The 21,641-nt window shown below is 42.0% G+C and overlaps 2 protein-coding genes across 5 annotated transcripts in view; one reads left to right on the top strand and one right to left on the bottom strand.

Annotated features, from left to right (window-relative positions):
• NUP58 (nucleoporin 58) overlaps positions 1-2,965 on the bottom strand; it is a 36,745-nt gene extending 33,780 nt beyond the window's left edge. For both annotated transcript variants that reach the window (XM_064172108.1, XM_064172118.1), the window contains exon 1: positions 2,653-2,965. In XM_064172108.1, coding sequence (XP_064028178.1) covers positions 2,653-2,747 — 95 coding nt within the window. In that variant the 5' untranslated portion in view covers positions 2,748-2,965. The remainder of the gene's footprint in view (positions 1-2,652) is intronic.
• A 4,984-nt stretch (positions 2,966-7,949) lies between these two features.
• Positions 7,950-21,641, top strand: part of MTMR6 (myotubularin related protein 6) — a 35,404-nt gene continuing 21,712 nt past the window's right edge. Inside the window, exons 1-8 of one of the 3 annotated variants that reach the window (XM_064172076.1) lie at positions 7,950-8,045; positions 10,964-10,987; positions 13,118-13,234; positions 15,141-15,303; positions 16,201-16,358; positions 17,070-17,198; positions 18,229-18,363; positions 19,187-19,319. In XM_064172076.1, the coding sequence (XP_064028146.1) occupies positions 8,022-8,045; positions 10,964-10,987; positions 13,118-13,234; positions 15,141-15,303; positions 16,201-16,358; positions 17,070-17,198; positions 18,229-18,363; positions 19,187-19,319 (883 nt within the window). In that variant the 5' untranslated portion in view covers positions 7,950-8,021. Of the gene's footprint in view, positions 8,046-8,290; positions 8,342-10,963; positions 10,988-13,117; positions 13,235-15,140; positions 15,304-16,200; positions 16,359-17,069; positions 17,199-18,228; positions 18,364-19,186; positions 19,320-21,641 lie in introns of those variants that run through there. The other 2 variants (XM_064172085.1, XM_064172095.1) reach the window with 2 other exon arrangements.

Raw genomic sequence — 21,641 nt, 5'->3', positions numbered from 1 at the left:
ACTGACGCATGATTTGATGTTCTAACCAAAATGCTATCTTTGTCCACAGGTGCGAACTTGATAACCCACATCTACCACACTTTTTCTGTCTGTATACTTGTCAGAAAGTTATTTTCAGAAATGACAAGGATGAGAGAAAAATCATTACCAGGTAAATGAAGCCTTTTTTATTTATTCTGGGTAATAACATTTTAGAAGCTTCGTGGCAAACAGAAACTTTACATTTAGCAATGAGTGCATTCAGTTACAACATGGCACTGCTCTCATCAGTCAACTGTTTCTCATTCTTTTCTTGTTTCAGAACTCCAGTAGAAGAAACCTGTGATGCCAAATATGCAATTCCATACCATAGCACAAAAAGCCAAAAGCCTCAAACAAGACAATGAGGTGTGTTGTGTGGGGAGTTTTATGGGTGATGTTTTTTAGGTTGTTGTTGGGTGTGGGTTTGGTTGATTTGTTTGAGGTTTGTTTCTTTGTTTTGGCATGTGTCTGTGGATTTTGGTGGGTTTATTGTGGATTTTTTTTTTGTTTAGTTGGTTGGGGTTTTTTTTGTTTGTGTTTTTTAATAAGGCAGTAAGAAATAAAAATGCAGAAATAAAGCAGTGGCAGTGTTCTCACCAGCTGCAGAAAGCATGTGCCAGGACAACATGCTTCCCGCAGATGGAAGGAAGAGGAGCTCAGGTCACTGAAGTTTTAACTTTCATTTTAGAACTAGAACAAAGCATTGCACCTGGCCAAGGTACACTGTAGAGAACATCAATTAGCAAAAAAGAGCGAGCATAGGTACCTGAACAGCTATGGGTGCAATGCAGGAATTAGGTCAGGTGACAACACATTGGCTTTGGGCTACCAGAATATAATCTGGTCACACTGAAGAGTAATCCTTATGCTTGGACTACACAATAAAGCCCCCTTTCTCCCATCACTTGGCAATACTGTTTTAACCCTAGCTCAAAACAACAGCTCCTTAAAGCCTGAAACATACTCTCAAGCAAATCATCCCACAGAGATGCTCAAAATTCTTTCAACAATCACCAACAGCAAAAAGACTGTGATACTACTCGTCCAACAGCCACTGAAGACTCATCCTGCTTGCAAGAATAAATACAGTAATAAAAATACAGAGTACCATATTGCTATTAATTAGCACTTGTTAAATTAGCTTAAGATATTAGAAAGCCAGCTACAACAGGAAAAAAAACCCCAAGCACAAAACACTCAAACGTGCAACTTGAATAGTTTTAGTCTTCCTAGTTTCATGCAGGACATTAAGAAGAATGTTTTAAAATAAACAAATAAAACTACTTAAACTTGCTCATTTTAAATGACAGGAAAATCTTAATTAAACAGACATGAAGCAAAAGAAACTTAAGTTCTTTACCACCTCCATATAAAGTACACAGTGTGGGTAAAATAAAAAACAAACAAACCACCAAGTACAGGTAACACATGGATGTCGGCCTTTCCTGATCACAAAACTAAGAGTATTAGAAGAGACTCAGAAAATTCATTCCCTCTTATATGAGCTTCCAAAACCAAATATTCCCATTTAATCAAGAGAGTGGTTTAGATCCAGATGTTCTGTTCCACTCACACTGCTAACTCCTGACAACAGTAAGTATTTTTAAATCTACCTACTTCACGTGAAGCTCCCTTGCATAGCTCACCCTGCCCATTTAGTTCACATTACAGTGATGAGTTCTGCCCGATCAGATTTTGGGGAAGAGGAATCAACACAAGCGCCAATATTTCAGCCCCAACCTCCTTCAATGGAGATGTAACAGCAAAGAAGTCAGAAAAGGCAATCTCTTCTAGTACAGTTGTGAGCAAAGAAAGAAAAAAGTAGGGAAAACAAATCCCAGCAGGAGCAAAGGTTTATCCATTATTCGGAGACCTAAATACTATGAATGTTTTCAGCAAAGCCTGCTGCATGTCACCTGCACACTAAAGCACAGCAAACTTCTCCCTTTACACCAAAACACTAGATATCAAGTGCAAAGCTATCTGTGTCAGAAAGAATATATCTACAACCAACTTAAAAATAAAATAAGGGCATTACACATTTGAATTTTAAACACTTGGGCTTTGACACTAACAACCTCCACGCCACACACACAAGATCGGGCTGACTGCTGAAACCTAAAACAGGCCTACGATTCAGATTCTGCGTTCATAACACTGGAGATAACTGTGGAAAGATGCTGCTCTAAGACCAAAATAAAACAAAACTAACATGGCACTTCCCTTTGTTATTATCCACTGAACAGCTTGATCCCTACTTCTACTTTATGAGGCCGACGGCGAAGCGGCAACAGGAAAGGCAAGAGACACCCCAGCCCCAGAGCAGACACGGTGAAGCCGGTTCATCTGCGCTCCAAGGGCTCTTTCAGCTAAGAGTGTGGGGAGCTCCGGGCCCCTCTGGGGGCAGCAGAAGCGACACCGAGATACACAGCTCGGAGTCTATGCTTGCTCCCTCGCCCAGCATTCACACGCACATACGCCGGCGTGCCGCCCGGGCCCGGGCCAGGCCATCGGACACCATCCTCAGCGAGGGGCCAGGCCGCGAAATTCGGCAGACCAGGCCACAGGAATCTGGGGACGGGGGCCTGCGGGCAGGGCTGACCCAAACGGGGGTGAGGGACGCAGCATTACCTGGATGTGGCGGCTCCGAAGGAAAAGCCCCCGCCTCCGCCTCCTGCGGCCGCAGAGCCCAGCGTCCCGGCGCCGAAGGAGAAGCCCGCAGACATGGCGGCAGCGGCAGAAACAGCCGGAAAGCAGGGCTGAGAGGCGGCAGTGGGCCTCGGCGACGGGGGCCAGGGACGGCGGCGGCGGTTACGGCTCCCTCAAGGTGGATGGTCGCGGCCTTCTCAGAGCCGCATAGCTGCGCCCGGCGCCAGCTTCGGACCGAACGGCGGCGGCAAGCGCGCGGGCACCAGCCACGCTCCCTCCTCGCGCCCACCGCAGTGCACCACGGGACAGCGCCGCCGCCGTGCCGCGCGCCGCCTCTTAAAGCGGCAGCAGCGTGAGGCCACTGCGGCTCCTTCTCGCCTGTGCAGCAGTTTTGGCCGAGGGTGCTAGTGCGAACGGCCGAATGTGCCCCACTCTGGATGGACCGCGCATCCCACAGTCTCGGTTTGCAAGGTGGAAGCACTGCGGCTGAAGACACGGGGAGACTGTAGCCGTGTTAGGCACCCGGGGGCTTTTCGGATGCCGCTCTTGCCGGCCCCCAGGCGAAGCCGGAGCTGGCTGCGGGCTTCGGCACACCCCTCACTAAAGAGGCGACGATGAAGGAGATCCTTCGTGGGCAAGTCAGGTGGCAGGAGCCAGCCTTCCAGAATCCGAGCACCTAGTCCAGTGTTGGCCTAACAGCCTTTCGGAACGCTTTGTGGTGCCTGCCCTGGTGGTCCTGAATCCTGTGTCACTGTCGTGCTGCCCACAGACAGATAGGGCAGGCTATGATACCCGAAAGGTCACCTCCAGGTGACCGGCCAGAAAGCAGGGAACCAGCTCAAAATCTAAATCAGATTCCATGAAACCCCCAAACCTCACTGAAGTTTAGGCTGAACCTGGGCTCACAGCTGGCACGACAGCCCGTGGTTCTTATCTGCCCCTCCACAGACCCATCACTCTTTAATGCTGTTGTACACGCCACAGCACCTCAGTGTCACAGAGTTACCACTGCCCCCATTCGCTGCACAAATTACCGCTCATGGTTTCCCTATCAGACTTCACACACATATGCCACAGGACACTGTGTGAAGCTGCATTAACAGTTCCATCCATGCCCTGTCTAGGTGATGGATCACAAGAGGTATTCTGTATAAAACCAGTTTGCTGAAATGTAGGGGAATTTCTTAAGGGTATCCTACACACCATATTTGTCCAGGAAAGAACATTATCTGATCATAGTGCTATGAAGGGTTTGATATGATTACCTCTGGAGATTACAGATTCACAGACTACCTCAGGTTGGAAGAGACACTCAAAGGTCATCTTGTCTAAACACTTCCAGTGAGAAGAGACACCTTCAACTAGACCTGGATGCCCAGGGCTACATCAGGTCTGATCTTGAATGTCTCCACAGACAGGGCATCAACACCACCCCTGGGTAATGTCCAACCTAAATCTACCCTGCTTCAGTTTGAAACCATTGCCCCTTGTTCTTCTAAACAGCCCTTCCCTAGACTTCCTGTAGATCCACTTCAGATATTGATGTGATATTATAAGGTCTCTCTGACCTCTCGTCTCCAGGCTGAACAGCCCCAATTTCTTCAGCCTGTCTTAGGAGAGGTGTTTCAGCCCTCTGATCACCTTTGTGGCCCTCCTCAGGACCTGCTCCAGTAGATCTATGTCTCTCTCATTGCTGGGGGTTCCATAGCTGGACACAGTACTCCAAATGAGGTCTCACCAGAGTAGAGTGGCAGAATCACCTCCCTTGATTTGCTGGCCACACTTCTTTTGATGCAGCCTGAGATGTGATTGGCCTTCTGGTCTGCAAGTGCGAATTGTTGGCTCATGTCCAGCTTCTCATCTACCAGTACCCTCAAGTCCTTTTCTACGAAGCTGCTCCCAATTTCATCATCCCCCAGCCTGTGCTGATATTGAGGATTGCCCCGACCGAGGTGCAAGACTTTGCACTTTGCCTTATTGAACTTCATGAGAGTCTCCTCAGCTCACCTCTCCAGCCTGTCCAGATCCCATCCTTCAGTCTTATCTACCACACCACTCAGCTTGGTATTATCTGCAGATTTGCTGAAGGTGCACTCAATCGTGCGGTCTACATCACTGATGAAGATATCGAACAACACTGGTCCCTCTACAGACTCCTAAGTGTTACCACCTGTCACCCATCTCCATCTAGACTTGAGCCACTGACCAGTGTCCTTTGAATGTGATCATCCAACCAATTCTTTATTTGCTCAATGTTCCACTCATCGAATCCATATCTCACTAGTTTATGGAGAAGGATATTGCAGGGGACTATGTCAAAGGCTTTACAATAGTCCAGATAGATGACATCTGTTTGTCTTCCCTTGTCCACTGATGTAGTTACACTGTTACAGAAAGCCACCAGGTTGGTCAAGCAGGACTTGCCCTCGGTGAAGCCATACTGGCTGTCTTCAATCATATTCTCATCCTCCGTGTGCTTTGGCATTGCTTACAGGAGGACCTATTCCGTGATCTTTCCAGGCACAGAGGTAAGGCTGACAGGTTGGTAGTTTCTAGGGTCCTTTTTTAAACCCTTTTTACAGATGGATGTAATCTTCCCCTTCTTCCAGTCTCCAGGGACTTCACTTGACTGCCAGGACTTTTTGAAACGTTATGCAGAGCAGCTTGGCAACTACATCAACCAACTCCTTCAGAACTCTGGGATGCCTCTTACCAGGTCTCACAGATTTATGTATGTTCAGGTTCCTCAGGTGGTTCTGAACTTGCTCTTCCCTTACAGTAAGAGGGACTTTACCCTGCTGGCCCACACCTCGTGGTCCATCCACTTGGGAGTGGGACAGAGCAAGATGGCCAGTGAAGACTGAGGCTAAAAGGTTATTGAGTATCTCAGCCTTCTCCTCATCTCTTGATACTAGATCTGCATTCTCACTTCTCAGAGCAGGTATGCTTTCTTCAACTTTTCTTTGCTGGTTAATGTATCTCTAGAAACCATTTTTGTTATTCTTTGCATCCCTTGCCAGGTCTCAGCTTTCCTCTCCTCATCTCTACACAACCTCAAAGCATCTTAAACAATGCAAAACTCTTTCTGTTCTGCTACTCTGGGCACTATGGATGGCTAACAGATGTTATTTACTGAAAAGATCTGTGAGATTATTTATTGCTTCCTTTACACAAGGAAGAGCTTCAGGGATATATTTATGTGCAATTTGTGTTGCTTAGTTCTTGTTTACTTATATATTGGATGCAAAAGCTTATCTTTGAATATCTTACAAAAATGAAAGCCCCAAACCTCTGAAATAATAAATAGCATTTACAGAGTGATTTCCATAGTCATCTATCAACAAGTTCTGATCTGATAAGCCTCAGAGTGACACAATTATATTGGCATAATAGGAAAAGGGGAGCTGTCAAGGAAACAGTGATGCCTTTGTAGTATGATTTTAATAACTTATTAGTCTACGATTGCCATTACTTAAAAACTTTACGTTCAAGACCATGAAGTCTGTATGTTGGTAAAACAGATTGGTTTCATTTAAAAACTGTCCTACTAAACTGCTCCTAATTTAGACAATCATGAAAAAAGCAGGATTATATAGCCCACCTGTAACCTTTCAGATAAGTTTGATCTCATCTCTTAACTACAGTGCTGCACATGCAAGATTTTTGTGCACTGACACCCACATATGTACAATATGGATGAGTCACTGCACTGTGCAGCTTGTTACTTCATTCTTGTACAGACTAAAATTCTAATCTTTCCAACAAAATTTTACCAGTTCTTACTTCAGTAAGGCTTTTGAGACTGTCTCCCATAAGACTCTCACAGAGAAGCTGTAAATGTACATGCTGAATGAGTAGTATGGTAGATTGAAACCTGTCTGAGTGGCTGGGCCCACAAGGAGGTAGTCAGTGGCACAAAGTCTAGTTGAAAGTCGGAAGCTAGTAGTGACCCAGGGGTCAATACTGAGTTAATTTCTGTTCAAGATCTTCATTAATTATCTGGATGATGGAGTAGAGCATACTTTTAGTAAGTTAACAGATGACACCAAACTGAGAGGAGTGGCCAATACATCAGGGACTCATGCTGGCATTCAGAGGCCATAGTAGGCTGGAGAAGTGGTCTGAAAGAAACTTCATGTAGTTGAGAAGGAAGTGCAAAGCCCTCCACCTGGGGCAGAACAACCCCAGGTACCAGTATATGCTAGGCAACATCTGTCTGGGAAGGAGCTGGCAAAAAAGGACCTGGGGAGTCCTGGTGGGCACCAAGTGGAACATAAGCCAGCAATGTGTCCTTGCAGCAGAAAAATGCAAACCTAGGGTACCCTAGGCTGGATTAGGCACAGCAGCGCTGGCAGGTAAAGGGAGGTGATCCTTCCCCTCTGCTCGGCACTGTACACCACAACTTTGCATACTTAACTGCAGCAGCTCTCCTATGAGGAAAGGCTAAGAGATCTGAGTCTGTTCATCCTGGAGAAGAGAAAGCTAAGGGGACTATTATTAACACATAGCAATACCTGAAGGGATGGTGCAAAGAGTATGGAGCCAGCACTTCCAGTGGTGCCCAATGACAGTATTAGAGGCAATCAGCACAAACTGAAACACAGGCAGCTTCATTTTAAATGTCAGGAAAAAAAAATTCCCAAGAGTGACCAAGCACTAAACATAATGCCTGAAGAGGTGGTGGAGTGTCCATCCTTGGAGATATTCAAGGACGTGGTACTGGGCAACTGGCTCTGGGTGGTTCTGCTTAAGCAGGGGTGTTGGACTAGACTCCAGAGGTTCCTTACCACCTCAATCCCTTGGTGATTCTGTAATACTACAATAAAAAAAAAGACCACTTTCCAGTATTTCCCCACTTCATGATAAGGACTGCAACTCGCCGTGACAAGAGCAGAGGCCTGGGCAATCAGGGAATAGGTGCTGTTTTCCACACATCCACTGTCGCCGTGGGCTGGCTGTCAGGTAAGGTTTTATGGCCACCACTCAGCACCATGGCTCCCTGCACAGCAACCACAGCCCCTTCCTCCTCCCTGAATCCCACAGGAAACCTCTGGGACACTGCAGGACCGAGTAGGGACCACACCTCACCTCGCCCGGCGACGACTACCCCCAGCCTAGGCACGCCGCTGCGCGCCAGGCTCAGCTCCCCCCCGCGCAGGCGCGCTGATGGCAGCGCAGCGGGGCCGCAGTGCCCTCCGTCCGCCGCGAGGGGGCGCTGCAGGGAGGCACCGCGGTGATGCCCCGCCCCAGCGGCGAGGCCGTGCCGCCCTCCCCGGAAGCGTTTCCAGGTGACGGCCGCCCCGGCCCGGCAGCACCCAGCGGGCGGCGGCTGCGGCACAGCGCGCACTGCTATGGAGCACATCCGCACCACTAAGGTACTCCTGCCTCGGCCTCCCTCTGCTGAGTGGGGCCGCGGCCACGGGAGGGATGACGGTGGGCAGAGGAGCAGTGACGTTGCCGGTACCGCGCTGGTAGTTGTGGGGTGGGAAGGGCCTGTTCGGCCCTGTTTGTCCCTGTCCCGCTCCTGTCAGCTGTGAGCGAGGGCGTTGTTGTTTTCATCTTTCCATTTTGTACCTGGTGCTTTCCCGCGGGGGCTCTGGAGCGGTCCGTGCCGCTCGGAGTGCCCTTGGGCTCCGGTGGAGGCAGCCGGCAGCGGAGCGGCCTCGCTCAGGTGCTTACCCCGCTGTTGTTCCGGGGGGTTCGCGGCTGGCTCCCTTCCGAGCCGAGGAGCGAGACGGGATGAAAGCTCCTTCGGGGAGCTCAGTGGGTGCTGTCCCTATGGCGCCCTGATAGAATGTCTTCTTAACAAGGGGGAAAACAACAAAATTCCGTGGTGTAAGAGGAATTGTAATGTGGGGAACAAAGGAGCTAGAGGGGAAAGAACTGCTGTTGGGTTTTATACTCGGGGTGCGGTTCTGTGTAGCTTTTTGAGCTTTGGAGGCAAACGGCTTATGAAAACAACGCTTTTTAAAATTGCTTGAGTATTTGTTAGGCATGCAAGCTATCAGTATACCTGCTATGTGTTAGGCTATGTGAAAAAAAAAGCTAAATTGTAGTTGACATTTTAGACTTCTTATAAGAGTTTTCTATGTTTGCTTGTCTTTACAATGAAGATTAAAAAACCGTCTTTGTGTAAATAATTTTCAAGTAAGTTAAGTCACGGCCTTTATAGAAGTGAATTTTGAGCGGTATCTTTGTCCTGTTGCTTATCAGCCTGATTGCAAGGGCTGCTGAAAAGCATGCCCCTCTCCGTTGGATCCTGGAAAGTGTCAAGTGATTAGCTCCTTCATGTGGCAGTCTGGCTTTAAACTAGGTTTATGGATGTGTGGACAAAAGGAGTGGTCGTATTTAACCTCTGAATAGTAGGTTTATAACCAGTAATTAAAGGAACAGACTTTTACATTTTTTTACTAATAGGTTATATACATTTTATATGAAATATATATAGCTAGTTATAGTTCTCATATATATCTCCATGTGTATAAATGAAACCGGAGGAGGATCTCTAACGAAGCTACTGTTAGTGATGCTTTACTGGTTGGAATAATCTTGCGCCAAATGAACAGATTGGAGATAAGGTTTCCTTATCAGTCTGTTTACTTATAAGCCTGAAACGCCTTGTTTTGAAACTTAATATTGTATTGTTACAGTCAGTAGCTAATTAAAAAATAAAAACTAGACTAAACCAAAGTGTCTTGATGATCTGAGTAGCTGTTTAAGTTTCAAGCCTGAAATTGAGACTAGTTAGGCTACAGGTCACTGACTTTTTTGCATCTGCAGGTGATTGCATTTCTGCATGTTTTCAGGCCTCTTCTGGGGAACGAATATGTTGCAATGTAACTGAAGAAACAAGCTCTGAATGCAACTTCTGAGCTTTGGTTGTAATTGTGATGCTCAGTTAATTTTTGTAAGATGTCTTACTGAATATCCAGGTGGATTAAAATTCATATATGCTGCATGGTTATAATTCTGAGCACTACAGTTACAGGAAGCAAGAAAACTATAAAGTACAGTGTGCACTGTGGGCTCTAAATATTCATTACATGTACAGGTTCAAGTTGTTACTGGTCAGGCCACACCTTGAGTACTGTGTCCAGTTCTGGGCCCCTCAATTCAAGAGAGATGTTGAGGTGCTGGAACGTGTCCAGAGAAGGGCAACAAAGCTGGTGAGGGGCCTGGAGCATAAACCCTATGAGGAGAGGCTGAGGGAGCTGGGCCTGTTTAGCCTGGAGAAGAGGAGGCTCAGGGGTGATCTTATTACTGTCTACAACTACCTGAAGGGACATTGTAGCCAGGTGGGGGGTGGCCTCTTCTCCCAGGCAACCAGCAATAGAACAAGGGGACACAGTCTCAAGTTGTGCCGGGGTAGGTCTGGGCTGGATGTTTGGAGGAAGTTCTTCCCAGAGAGAGTGATTGGCATTGGAATGGGCTGCCCACGGAGGTGGGGGAGGCACCGTCCCTGGAGGTGTTCAAGAAAAGACTGGATGAGGCACTTAGTGCCATGGTTTAGTTGACTGGCTAGGGCTGGGTGCTAGGTTGGCCTGGATGCTCTTGGAGGTCTCTTCCAACCTGGTTGATTCTATGACATCTATTTTTTCCTAATCTAACAGAACAGTTCATATTTTTTTCAGTTTGTTTTAATAAAGCAATAGTGAAATGAGGTTGAAATAATAATGTAGTTTTGCACAAATTAATTGCTATGCAGGGAAACTGTCATCCCTAGGACGAGGTGACAAAACTGCTTTTCTTCCTCATCAAAATTCAGTTTGCTGGAAATGTTAAAATTGTCTTAGAACTGTCATGTACCTGAAATAAAGTTTAGCATTTGTGAACTTCAGCTGTCCACAGATTTATGCTGAATAAAGAATCGAGGTGAATTTTGAAATTACTTCTGTATGAGAATATTCAAAAAAAGGCAAAAAATGATTAAAACTATTTCACAATATGTCATAAGTGGTGGCGTTGGGGAAGTTACTAGTAAGAATGTTGTGTTTTTGCAATGGAACTTCAGCACTAAGGTGTCTTTAAAATACTTCAATCACAGATAGTAGAAAAGACTGGAATTTCTTCAGTGAAGTCTTTGTATGTTTGAAGTCTGATCTTTTCCAGTGAAAATGCTGATAAGTTTTCTATTGGAAATGGAAAGTTTTGGTTAGCTTGACTGCTAAATCCTAAGCTTGTTGCAACCCTGAGACTTAAATGGGGAAGAGAAAGCTGTTAATTTCTGTGAGTCATACAAAGTTATAATAAGAAAATCTTGTCTTAGTTTTAATTGTTCTCTTCAATCCTTTAGCTTTTTCAGTGCAAGACTTCAGAGGTACAGTTTTAACTTTCCCCTCTCTTCCAACTTGTCTCTTATACTGAAACACTTCTTTGGGGCATTTTGCTGCTGTTCTGTAACTCTTAGTCTCAATAAACTGTCTGGTGGTTCTTTAAATACCCTATTGAGGTAGCTGTTCAAATTCTTACTGATTTAAGAGCTCACTAATTTGTTAGTGGAACCTAATGTCAAAACATTGCTTCTGACTTGTTGAATGGTCTCTGTTTACAAATTCTGTGTGCTAAAACTCAATATCAGCCTTCAACCTATTAATCTCATGAAGACATTGTCTTCAGAACTGATGACTGTGACACATTTTTGGTAACTAAGATTTTGCCAGACTTGAAAAAAACAACGTCAGTGTTTGCCTATCTGAGTACCCATTAAAGCTGACTTGGGTCACATTACAATGAATGTGTCATCTATGAGGCTGTATCTAAATTATGTTTCATTCATCTTTAAGAAAAGCCTATCTAGAACTTAGCATGCAGAATTGTTGAAGACTTTACCCATGTAAGAGAACACTGCAGCATTAATGCCTGCCCTCATCCAACATAAAAAAAACAGCTTTGAAAATAGCACCTTGTTACATGGGAGAGAATGGACCTTCATGTGCCAGGATCTTGTGGGTCGTGTACTGGAACAAAACTGGAGCATTTCTTGCATCCTCGATTTGCTAGGGAGGTGTAGTGCCAGGTACTTGAGCAGCAACTGCTGCAGAACTTCCAAAAAATAACTGTTTTGTCTCCATTGTGTTGATTTGTGCTACTGCATATCTGAGTGCTGATACCTTGCTAATTAAAATACAATGTATTTTTAGTTGCTTGTCTATGTAGCTTCCAGTTCTGTTTTTGCTTTCTAGACTGAAATGTTGAATATCATAGCAGCAGTGGCTTTTAGTGGCTGTTTATACTCCTCCATTCCATTCTGCATGCCATTGCTTTTCTAACTTTCAAGATCAAAATTAGGCCTTGCTGGATTAAAGGAAACACTTGAGTTGAAAGACAATTTTGTTAGTATTTTATATGTGCTTTTGGTATATAAATGAGTCTGTATATATGAGCAAAAAATAGCATCAGAGCAGTGGATACGTGCTCTTCTAGTCAACTCATCTGAGTGCTAGTCTTGCTGGTGTGGAAGTTTTTGGAGTTCTGCCATGCATTTAATGGCATCAGCAGCAAGCCTCAAGCATAAAAGTTTTTACTTGGTATTAATGAGATGGTGCTGCCAAGAAAAAGGGATGCATGGATATAAACCATTTGTTACTCTGCTGTTATTGCCCACAAAAATTAGTGCAATGCATGCTTCAAATAAAGCAAACTGCGGAGCTTGTGAAGATGTGCTGCCTGAGCAGCAAATGAAATACAGGCCTTTGAGAAATTGCTTTCCTTTTAAATGTTTAGTACAGATTTAAGATAACAGTTTTCATGGAATACTAGAAAAGATTTGCCCTTGCAGGGCTCAGGCCTGTAATATCTGCTTCAAATACCAATACAGTCCTTGAATTTCTAGGAGATTGTAATAATTATTAGTGTACCGCTTGTTTTTCGTTAGAATTTGACTAGGAGAGAAGGTTATGATGATCTAGATTTTTAAGGTTGGTGATGATATCAAAGACAGTAGATAACTAAAGCTGAAGTCAGGAGAACATAATTTCTATGATTTAGAATTTGCAGAGCCAGTGAAGCATGCTGCTGAGATCAGCTGTTAATTCAATGCTGGCATCTCAATAACAGGAAATTGTTAGTGTGTGTTTGCCCTGTATTAGGGAAGCAGTCTAAAAGCTTAGCAATTAATAATTATTATCTTTTTTTCTTGATAACCTGATCTCTTTGATTAGTAAATAACCCACTGTACTTTTGCATGTGGAGTATTCTGGTGAGTCTAGTGTTGTGCCTTCATTATGCACTTTTGTATTGAAATAGGATATTTAAGCTACTCAGTCTTCTCAGAGCTTATGGGACTACTAGTGTGTTCATAATAGTTTGATCTGAATGGCCTTGCATGTGCTGGGTTTCTGTTGTTTTCAAATTATTGCAGAAGCTGGTAAAGCTTTTGCAAAATACCCAACACAACCATGCAACAATCACCAAGAGTTTTGTTCCTCCTCCTCTTCTTTTCTTACAGGTAGAACAAGTGAAACTACTGGACAGGTTCAGCACAAGCAATAAATCACTGACGGGAACCCTGTACCTTACAGCAACTCATCTGTTGTTCATAGATTCAAGCCAGAGAGAGACATGGGTAAGAGTAATGAATGTTCATGGCTCAAAAGTATTTGTTCTTACTGTTCTGAGGTAGCATTTGTTTCCTAAAGCATTCGGCCAAGGTGTTATTCCCCACGCTTTCCTTGTGCATGGTATCACAACAAGCTAATGATTTGCAGACTGTACTCTTACATGACACTGCTGTGGCTGAACTCAAGTAGAATATTGAAGAACCCATACCATTTTTCTTTAAGTGGTAAGCATCTCTTTCTTAGGCATGCATTTCTTGGAATAAAAGGATTCAGAAAAGGCTACAGCTTCTTGCTGACTACTTCCAATGTGGTACAGTCAAAGCTGGTTAGTACAGTAATTTCCTTTTGTTTTTCTGCTTAGTGCCCTGGTGGCACAAACATGAATGTGTTCTGGCTTCCACTGTAGCTTGTCTTACCTGACTGAGTTCAGTGCCTGAACCTATCATCCTCCAGGATGAAGTCTCATTTTCTTGTTGATTTTTTAAAATTTTTTTTTCCTGTAGGTGTAATTGTATGGATTACTCTTAATCCTGTATCCTGGTTATCTGCCCCATGGTACTTTAAAAAAATGTTCCATTATTCATTCTGGGGTACAATGCTTTATTTTGTACAACCTGAACTACTGTCATTTCATACCAAATGGGCTGTTGGGATAAACATGATTCGGGACTGTCACTTGTGCATTATGTTGGAAGGTTTTGATTGATGGAAATTGAGTTTATACTCTAAGCATTGCATTTCTGTGAGGGTAATACAAGTACCAAGTATAATTATGATGATGCCTCCAAGATGCAGTCTCTTTGTAAATGCACATTTGGCAGCATAGTCATCAGATGTCTGTCCAATTCTGATAAATATTTAAGATGACATGATTGTTTCAGTGAGAGAATTGAAATGCTCTCAAGAACATCTTGTTTGGTTGGGGTAATGTATCCATGTCCTTTTCCCCGTGGTTGAACAGATATTACTTTGTGTGTTTTGTTAAACTCCATGTAGATTTTACACAGATAAATCTTCGGAGGGCTTTTGTATGCTTATTACTTTGACAGTCTTCTGTAAAAGTGGTTGAAAGACATTTAGCTGAGTGACAGAACAAGAGGTAATGCCCTCAAGCTGCAGCTGGGTAGATTTGGACTGGATATTAGGAATTATTTTTTTCACAGAAAGAGTGATTAGGCATTGGAATGGGCTGCCCAGGGATGCGGTTGAGTCACTGACCCTGGATGTGTTTAGAAGTCATTTGGATGTGGTGCTTGAGGATATGGTTTAGAGTGAACCTTGTAGGGTAGGGTGGTCAGTTGGACTTGGTGATCCTGAGAGTCTTTCACAGACACATTCGGGCTGGAATTCTGACTGTCATGTCTATACAACAGGTAATACAGGCAATGTTTTTTCTTATCTGTTGTTCATTATGTGGATGTTAAATATTGGATTTCTAAAATCTTCAGCATATTTTGTATTTTTTATACTTTTATTTGCTTTCTCTAATTTGCCTTATTTTCCCTAATTATTCTGAAGGATGTTATTGTAGGTCCTTTAAAAGACAGATACTCTGTTTGAACACCACCTGGTTAGATGTCTCCTTGTCAGTTAGCAAAGTTATAGAAGAGGAATGAACAGCTTACTTCTAACTTTTGTATTTAGAATATATACTGTTCCTTGCAAACATTAGGTAACACTTAAAAGTATGAAGGAAGAGAAAAATGAAATTTTGAGAAACTGTTACCTTGACCAAAATGCCAGTCTTGAATTTTATCATCTAAACCTATTTCTTTTCATAGTAAATTGTTTGACAGAATTAGTCAAAATACCCATTCAGCATTGCTCAATATGTCTTACATCTGGTCTCATCAGTTGTGTATTGTTCTTGTTTTCATCAGTGTACTTACTTTGAGTTCTTGTATGCCACAGATACTGCATCATCACATTGCTGCAGTAGAAAAACTTCCCTTGACTACTTCTGGCTGTCCCCTTGTCATCCAGTGCAAGAACTTCAGGATAGTTCACTTTGTCGTTCCCAGAGAGAGAGATTGTCACGATATTTATAACTCTTTACTGCAACTATCAAGAACAGGTAGTATTTCTAATGGTGAAAGAATTTGCACTATATGCCTGGATTATAGGGTTGGGGGGGGCTGGAATTCATGGCTTGCTTTTTTTCAAATGTGCATTATGTAAAATTCTCAGGTGGATTTGGTATGTGAAAGAATTGTAATGATTAAGTGTTAGTTTGCATGCACGTTCAGAAGCTATGTTGTTTGTATTTCTAGTGTTATCCCTGAAATTATGAATATAGATGCAGATAATCTCAGTTGATGTGTTCTATAGGTAAAATGCTACTACTGGTAATATACTTAGTATACTAAGTTGTTACTGATTTTGTGCAGTTTCAAAAATAAAGCAGAAGTCTTGATGCTAAGACAACACTGCCAGTTCAGCTTTACAAAAGACTTCTAGTATAGTCCTTTAGTTTTCTACTTTGTGTTTAGAGCAGTGTAAAATGTTGGCATCTGTGGTATGTGAAGAGTGTATTAAGAAAAGCATAAAATATTTTGAAATCTTTTGTGCTTTTAACAAAACTTTAAATTTACTGCTTTGAAAGGATGTAAAATTCTGTTCTTGCCTCCAGAATCTGTTTGTTCTGCCTTGTGTTTTGTTTAATTTTCTGTCTTAGTTTTGTGACTTCTAGTTTGCCCTTGTGGATTTAGAAATGTCTCTGCTATAATTGGTCAAACACGCTCCAGAAAGCTCTTATAAGACACCTTTATCTGTAATTGGCAGTTAACTGCTTATGACAGTTGCAGAATAAATATTTCCAGAGTGTTGAGTATGTAGTTAGTCTTGCATTTGAGAATCTTGAAGCCTGAAATGTCCTCTCTTATTTGTGCCATTTCAAGATGTGTCAACTGTGCTACTGCTCACCACTCAGATGTTTTTGTGGACAACTTATCAAAGTTTTTTTACCTTTTAGCAAAATACGAAGAGCTGTATGCCTTCTCCTATAATCCAAAACAAAATGAATCTCAGCAAGTCAAAGGTTGGCAACTTATTGATCTAGCAGAAGAATATAAGAGAATGGGAGTGCCAAATGACTACTGGCAGTTGTCTGATGCAAATCGTGATTATAAAGTAAGTGTTGTAATGGAAACAGGTTTTGCTCTGCATCTCTTTGTGCTTTATCCTCTGACCCTAGTCCCATAGAAGACAGTCAAATACTATGAAATTGCTTGTGCTCCCAGCTACGTGAAAACTTAGGTGGAGAAAGTTAACTCCTAACTCAGTGAACAATCTCATGCTTTGCAATTGAAGCTTTTTCCAAGGTCTCCTTGGGAATGTATGTGTGGATGGATGCATATGTTACCTGTGTGAAGCCCAGCCCCAGCAATTTTAGTGCTCAATCACATTGTTACCTCCTAACTGAGAAGGATTCAGTTTAATTGTTTGCATTGTTGGCTGTAGTGGTGCTGGATTTGGACATTAGATTTCATCTTTGCAGCCTGCAAATACAGAAAATGAGGGAAATATAAAAACTATTTTATTTGCCACATACTTAGAGTTTCTGCTGAAGAGTCACATTCTTGAGAGATGAATGCTAGTATGCCAGTGCTTTCCAGCAATGCTTGGTTGTGTAATTTGGATACCAATTTGTATTCCTTTGTTCTTGGCTTGTATCCTCTTCTAAGCTGTTTAAATATATATACACACATACATATATAAAGAAACATGTTAGTGGGTATCCTTTCTCTCATTCCACCTAAAATCTTTCAAATTTGATGCAATAAAACAGATGCAGGCTTTGTGCCTTGTACATAAAATTCTTGTTGTGTATTTGTCTTTCAGATTTGTGAAACCTATCCTAGAGAACTTTATGTTCCCAGAACTGCAAGCAAGCCCATAATTGTTGGTAGCTCCAAGTTCAGAAGCAAAGGAAGATTCCCAGTGTTGTCATATTATCATAAAAATAAAGAGGTATAGTGTGTCTTTCTCTTAATGCAGCTAGACTGAAATTATTTCTGAACACTGGGCAGTAGTTGAGAGCACATAGGGAGGTAAGTGTGGTGTCTTGTATGAGAATGGTATGAGTCATGATAGCCTTAAATACAGTTGAAACTAGTGGTATCTAACAGGATGCTGATTTAAGCTAAGCCAGTTTAAAAGAAATCCTTAAGTAATCAGTTGAATCTCTTTAAAGCTTAGAAACTGACCTTAAGATAACTGAAGATAGCTTTTTATCAAGTGATTTGTCCTCCTTGATGTGTAAAGAATAAAATCTGTTAGATTAAAACAAGGGTTAAAAAAAATCCCTGACAGACAAGCAAACAAAACCCCCCACAAAGCACGAAAAGATTAGAGATGTTTTTTAAGGAAAAATTTGGAAGATAAAAAGACCTAGATGATGAGAAATAAGATTTTGCAGGGTTCTGGTAGAGTGGTGTGAAGCAGCATCTGCTTCTCTTGGTTAAGGAGTATCTTTGAAGAGAGATTGTCACCTAACTGAGTTGAATTTGTGAAGGATGAGCATTATGCTAGTAGGTATGTTTGAAGATAATTAATATTTGCAAGATAAACCTCATACCTTCTGAAATATGTGATGAAGATTGCAAGTACAGTGTTAAATGGCTTGAAGTGATGGTGAAATCATACTCACAGCAGTAAACCAAATCATAGTTCATACCAATATACACTTTCCTAAAGTGTATATTTTGCTAGAGTATACTTCTTTTTTGAATGTTTGTAGTTGGGAAAATTCGTTATATTAACTAATTCCTGTAGCAAAGCCTGAAAAATGTTTTGATAAACCTTTAGATTTAAGTTGCAGGTACTGTGTTTAAGGGTTTGCAAGCAATGTACTTAAAAAGTTGGAAGACCTAAACCTTTTTAATTTAGCAGATAACAACATTAGCTGAAACAATGTATTTGACTGTCTTTTGAGAATAATGTAAAGCATTTTAAGTACAGGTTTTAAATTGGTGCTAACTTGTTCTTTGTTTTCTATTAGGCTGCAATTTGCAGATGTAGTCAGCCTCTCTCAGGTTTCAGTGCCAGGTGCCTGGAAGATGAACACATGTTGCAAGCCATCAGTAAAGCAAATCCTTCAAATCGATACATGTATGTCATGGACACCAGGCCAAAGGTATGTACTTCAGGTTCCATGGACTAGCCTCTTACTGAACATTAGAATAGAATGTTACAATGCAATTCTGAAAAACATTTGGAGTTAAATGTGACCTCTCATGGGCAAAAGTGTTCTTCAGAGGTAAGGTTCATAGAATACCAGGTTGGAAGGGTTATGGGTGTGGCCATCAAGCCAGTTCTTTATCCGTCTAGCGGTCCACCCATCAAACCCATGTTTCACCAGCCTGGAGACCAGGATGTAGTGCAGGACAGTATCAGAGGCTTTGCTCAGGTCCAGGTAAATGACATCAGTTGCTTGCTGATGTGAAATGAAAATGCTACACTTAGTCTGAGCAGGGTTCAGCAGGAGGTTGAACTGACAGATTGAAACTGAGGGGTTTTATAGTTGTGATTTTAATAGCTGTAGCAATGTATTAGCTTCTTGCTCTCAAAATTGTCACTTAGGTTGCCTGTAAAGTGCGTGTATGTTTGGGTTTAATCTCCTTTTTAGGTTAATTGCTTCATAGTGTATTTGCTCAGAAATGTTTGGAAATAAGGTTTGTTGGTGGATATAGGGAGGAGAGAATAGGAAATGATAAGTTAAATGCATTATTCATTTGTCAGCTCCAAATATGTTGCTTTTGATGTACCATGCCTTTCTTACACTTGAATGCTTTCAAGTTGATTTGCCACAACATAAATTTATTAGAATCTGTTTATAGTATGTGTGTTTCTGTGTTTTTCCCAGTGTATTCTGATGAAAGTGTTTGACTTGTTTCTTAATATGAGATTTTTATTTCAGGTACTGATTTTCAGTATTTTTATTTTGCTTTGTTTTTAAGCTTAATGCAATGGCAAACAGAGCTGCTGGGAAGGGCTATGAGAACGAAGACAACTACTCTAACATTAGATTCCAGTTTGTTGGCATTGAAAATATTCATGTAATGAGATCCAGCTTACAAAAACTTCTGGAAGGTATGTTCTGACTGTGTTATAATAGTGTATGAGAAAACAGGATAAATATTTTTGTGGAGTCTTTAGCAATCGCTTACACAAACCATATTGATGCTTTTGTACTTTATCCCAGGTGTGTGTTTAGTATGTTTGCTGTGCTCTGTGGTGAGGAATTGCCTTAAACCTTTACTGTAAACCAAATGAATGGAGTTATTTTGAAGAAAATTAACTGAGTGGCAGTGTCTTGGGTGCACTTGATTAGTGTTTCAGTGACTCACAGAAAAGACTTCTGTTTTTGTAAGATCATTAAGGTTGGAAAAGACGAAGATTGTAAAATCCATCAGTCAGCCCAACACTACCATGCTGTGTCCTGAAATTACCACATCTACCTGATTTCCAAGTATATGTGCATGCACACACACACATGCAGTACAAATTCACAAACTAGTGTGTGTCTGTACATACATTTTCATATAAAGAGTACAAATTCTTCAAGGAGTGCAGAGTTCCAAGAAACAAACAATAAGCATATGGTCTGTACAAAACCTAAGCCCTTTGGCCTGGTTGTCCACATCTGTACTTGCAGGTACATTACAGTGTTACAGAAAGGGATCTGGAAAGGAGTGAATTATTTCACCATACTGCTGGCTGCTACATGATGGTGAAAATGGAGAGGCAGAAGTCTGATAAATAGTTCCATTATTTTTTTTTTGTAGGTAAAGAGCTGAAAACAAAATTTAAATGCACTGTGGAATACTAATACTGAGATTACAGTACAGTGGCAGAAACAAGACAATATAAGTAAGATTAAGCAAATGCTTTCAATCATGGAAAAGGCTTGCACTTGTATGGAAGCCTATTTTGATGAAGATATTTTGTCTATATTGGTCAAGAAATCTTACTTACAGCAGTGTAGCCTCACTTCACTCTTATTGAGCCTCTATCAACTGCTAACCTTCAAGCAATCTGTATGGAGTACTGCTGAGCTTTGGAAAAAGATATTTTTCTGTTATTCCTGTATGTACTTCAATGAAGGGAAGGATAAGAAGCATGAGCCTGAACTTCAGTTTTAAGTTTGGGATAATCCCTGTTTCTTTTGCCAGTATCTTCTTTTCATTCCAGAAAGTTAGCTAATAAGTCTTGATTTATTTTTTCAACAAGCCTTCTCCTGTTTTATGTCTGATGTGGAAGTGTGTGCATCACACAATTGACTAAGCATCCTACTAAGACAACTTAACAAATATCTTTCTGTAGCTTCCATTAGGGGTGGAACATATTTTAGTTTTCTCTTGTGTGGAGGACTAGTTTATTTAAACTCAATTGAAAAAAAAAGAGAGTAATGTCTGTAGCTATTCTGCAGATGAGGTTTTGGGGTAAATTAACACAGTTTTTCTACCTCTGTTCTGTCAGTATAGTTTGCTAGAGTTGTGATGAATACGAGTCTAGAAGTAAGAGCAACGTTCAGGGGAGAAGGGACCCTTAAAATTTAGGGAGGTGTGCAGTAATTCACCCTTCAGACCACTGTAGATAGGTGCTGTCAGGGAGATGATCATAAAGAAAATACTACAGAAATGATTCATAATTTAAAGTGAGGAAAATGTCATTTAACTCCTATGTACCAGGTTCCTCTGGGCTTGCTGGACTGAATGTTCTCGAATCAGGAATGTGATTCCAGTGACCCTATTCTTTCAGGAGCTGTTGTAACTGGGACTGTCGTCAGTTTTATTTATAACAATGGTTATTCATTCTGCAGTATGTGTCCTGCTCCTAGGCTCTTTGTCCATCTTCCTGATGGACCATTCAGAAACTAACGATTCCATTTGCAAGCAGAATGTAACGCACAGTTCTTCCCAACCATCCTTTTGTAATGGAACTACACCATGGAACACATTAGGGGGATTTATCATCTTGAACTCAGTTGGTTTTGTTTGCTGGGTGCAAGGTATTTTGAAGCTTTTTCTGAAGTAGTTGTGATGGTTTGGGGGTTACCCCGCCCCCCCACACTTTTGTATTTGCCCCAGCTAACTCAGATGGACCCTGGGAATATAGATGAAGCAATTTATTTACAGCTAGCAGAATTTACAAGCAGCTATTTACAATATATACAGTTATATACAATTATATACAGAAATATACAAAGGATAAACAATACAAAAGCACAACTCCCCTCCCAGAAACCTGAGTCCCCAGGAGGGGCTCTCAAACCACCCCAACACCTCCCCCCGGCCCTCTCAACCTTACCCCAGTTCTCAGGAAGAAAAGAGGTGCAGCCAAGAGGTTAGGGAGCAAGGTTAGTAGGAGCAGGGTTAATGAGATGTGACCAGGTCCAAGGCAAAAGCAAGA

This window comes from Pogoniulus pusillus, chromosome 3, assembly GCF_015220805.1.
Source record: "Pogoniulus pusillus isolate bPogPus1 chromosome 3, bPogPus1.pri, whole genome shotgun sequence".
Taxonomy (NCBI): Eukaryota; Metazoa; Chordata; class Aves; order Piciformes; family Lybiidae; genus Pogoniulus; species Pogoniulus pusillus.
The sequence above is the reverse complement of the archived record's forward strand: the minus strand, read 5'-3'. Positions and strand labels throughout refer to the sequence as shown.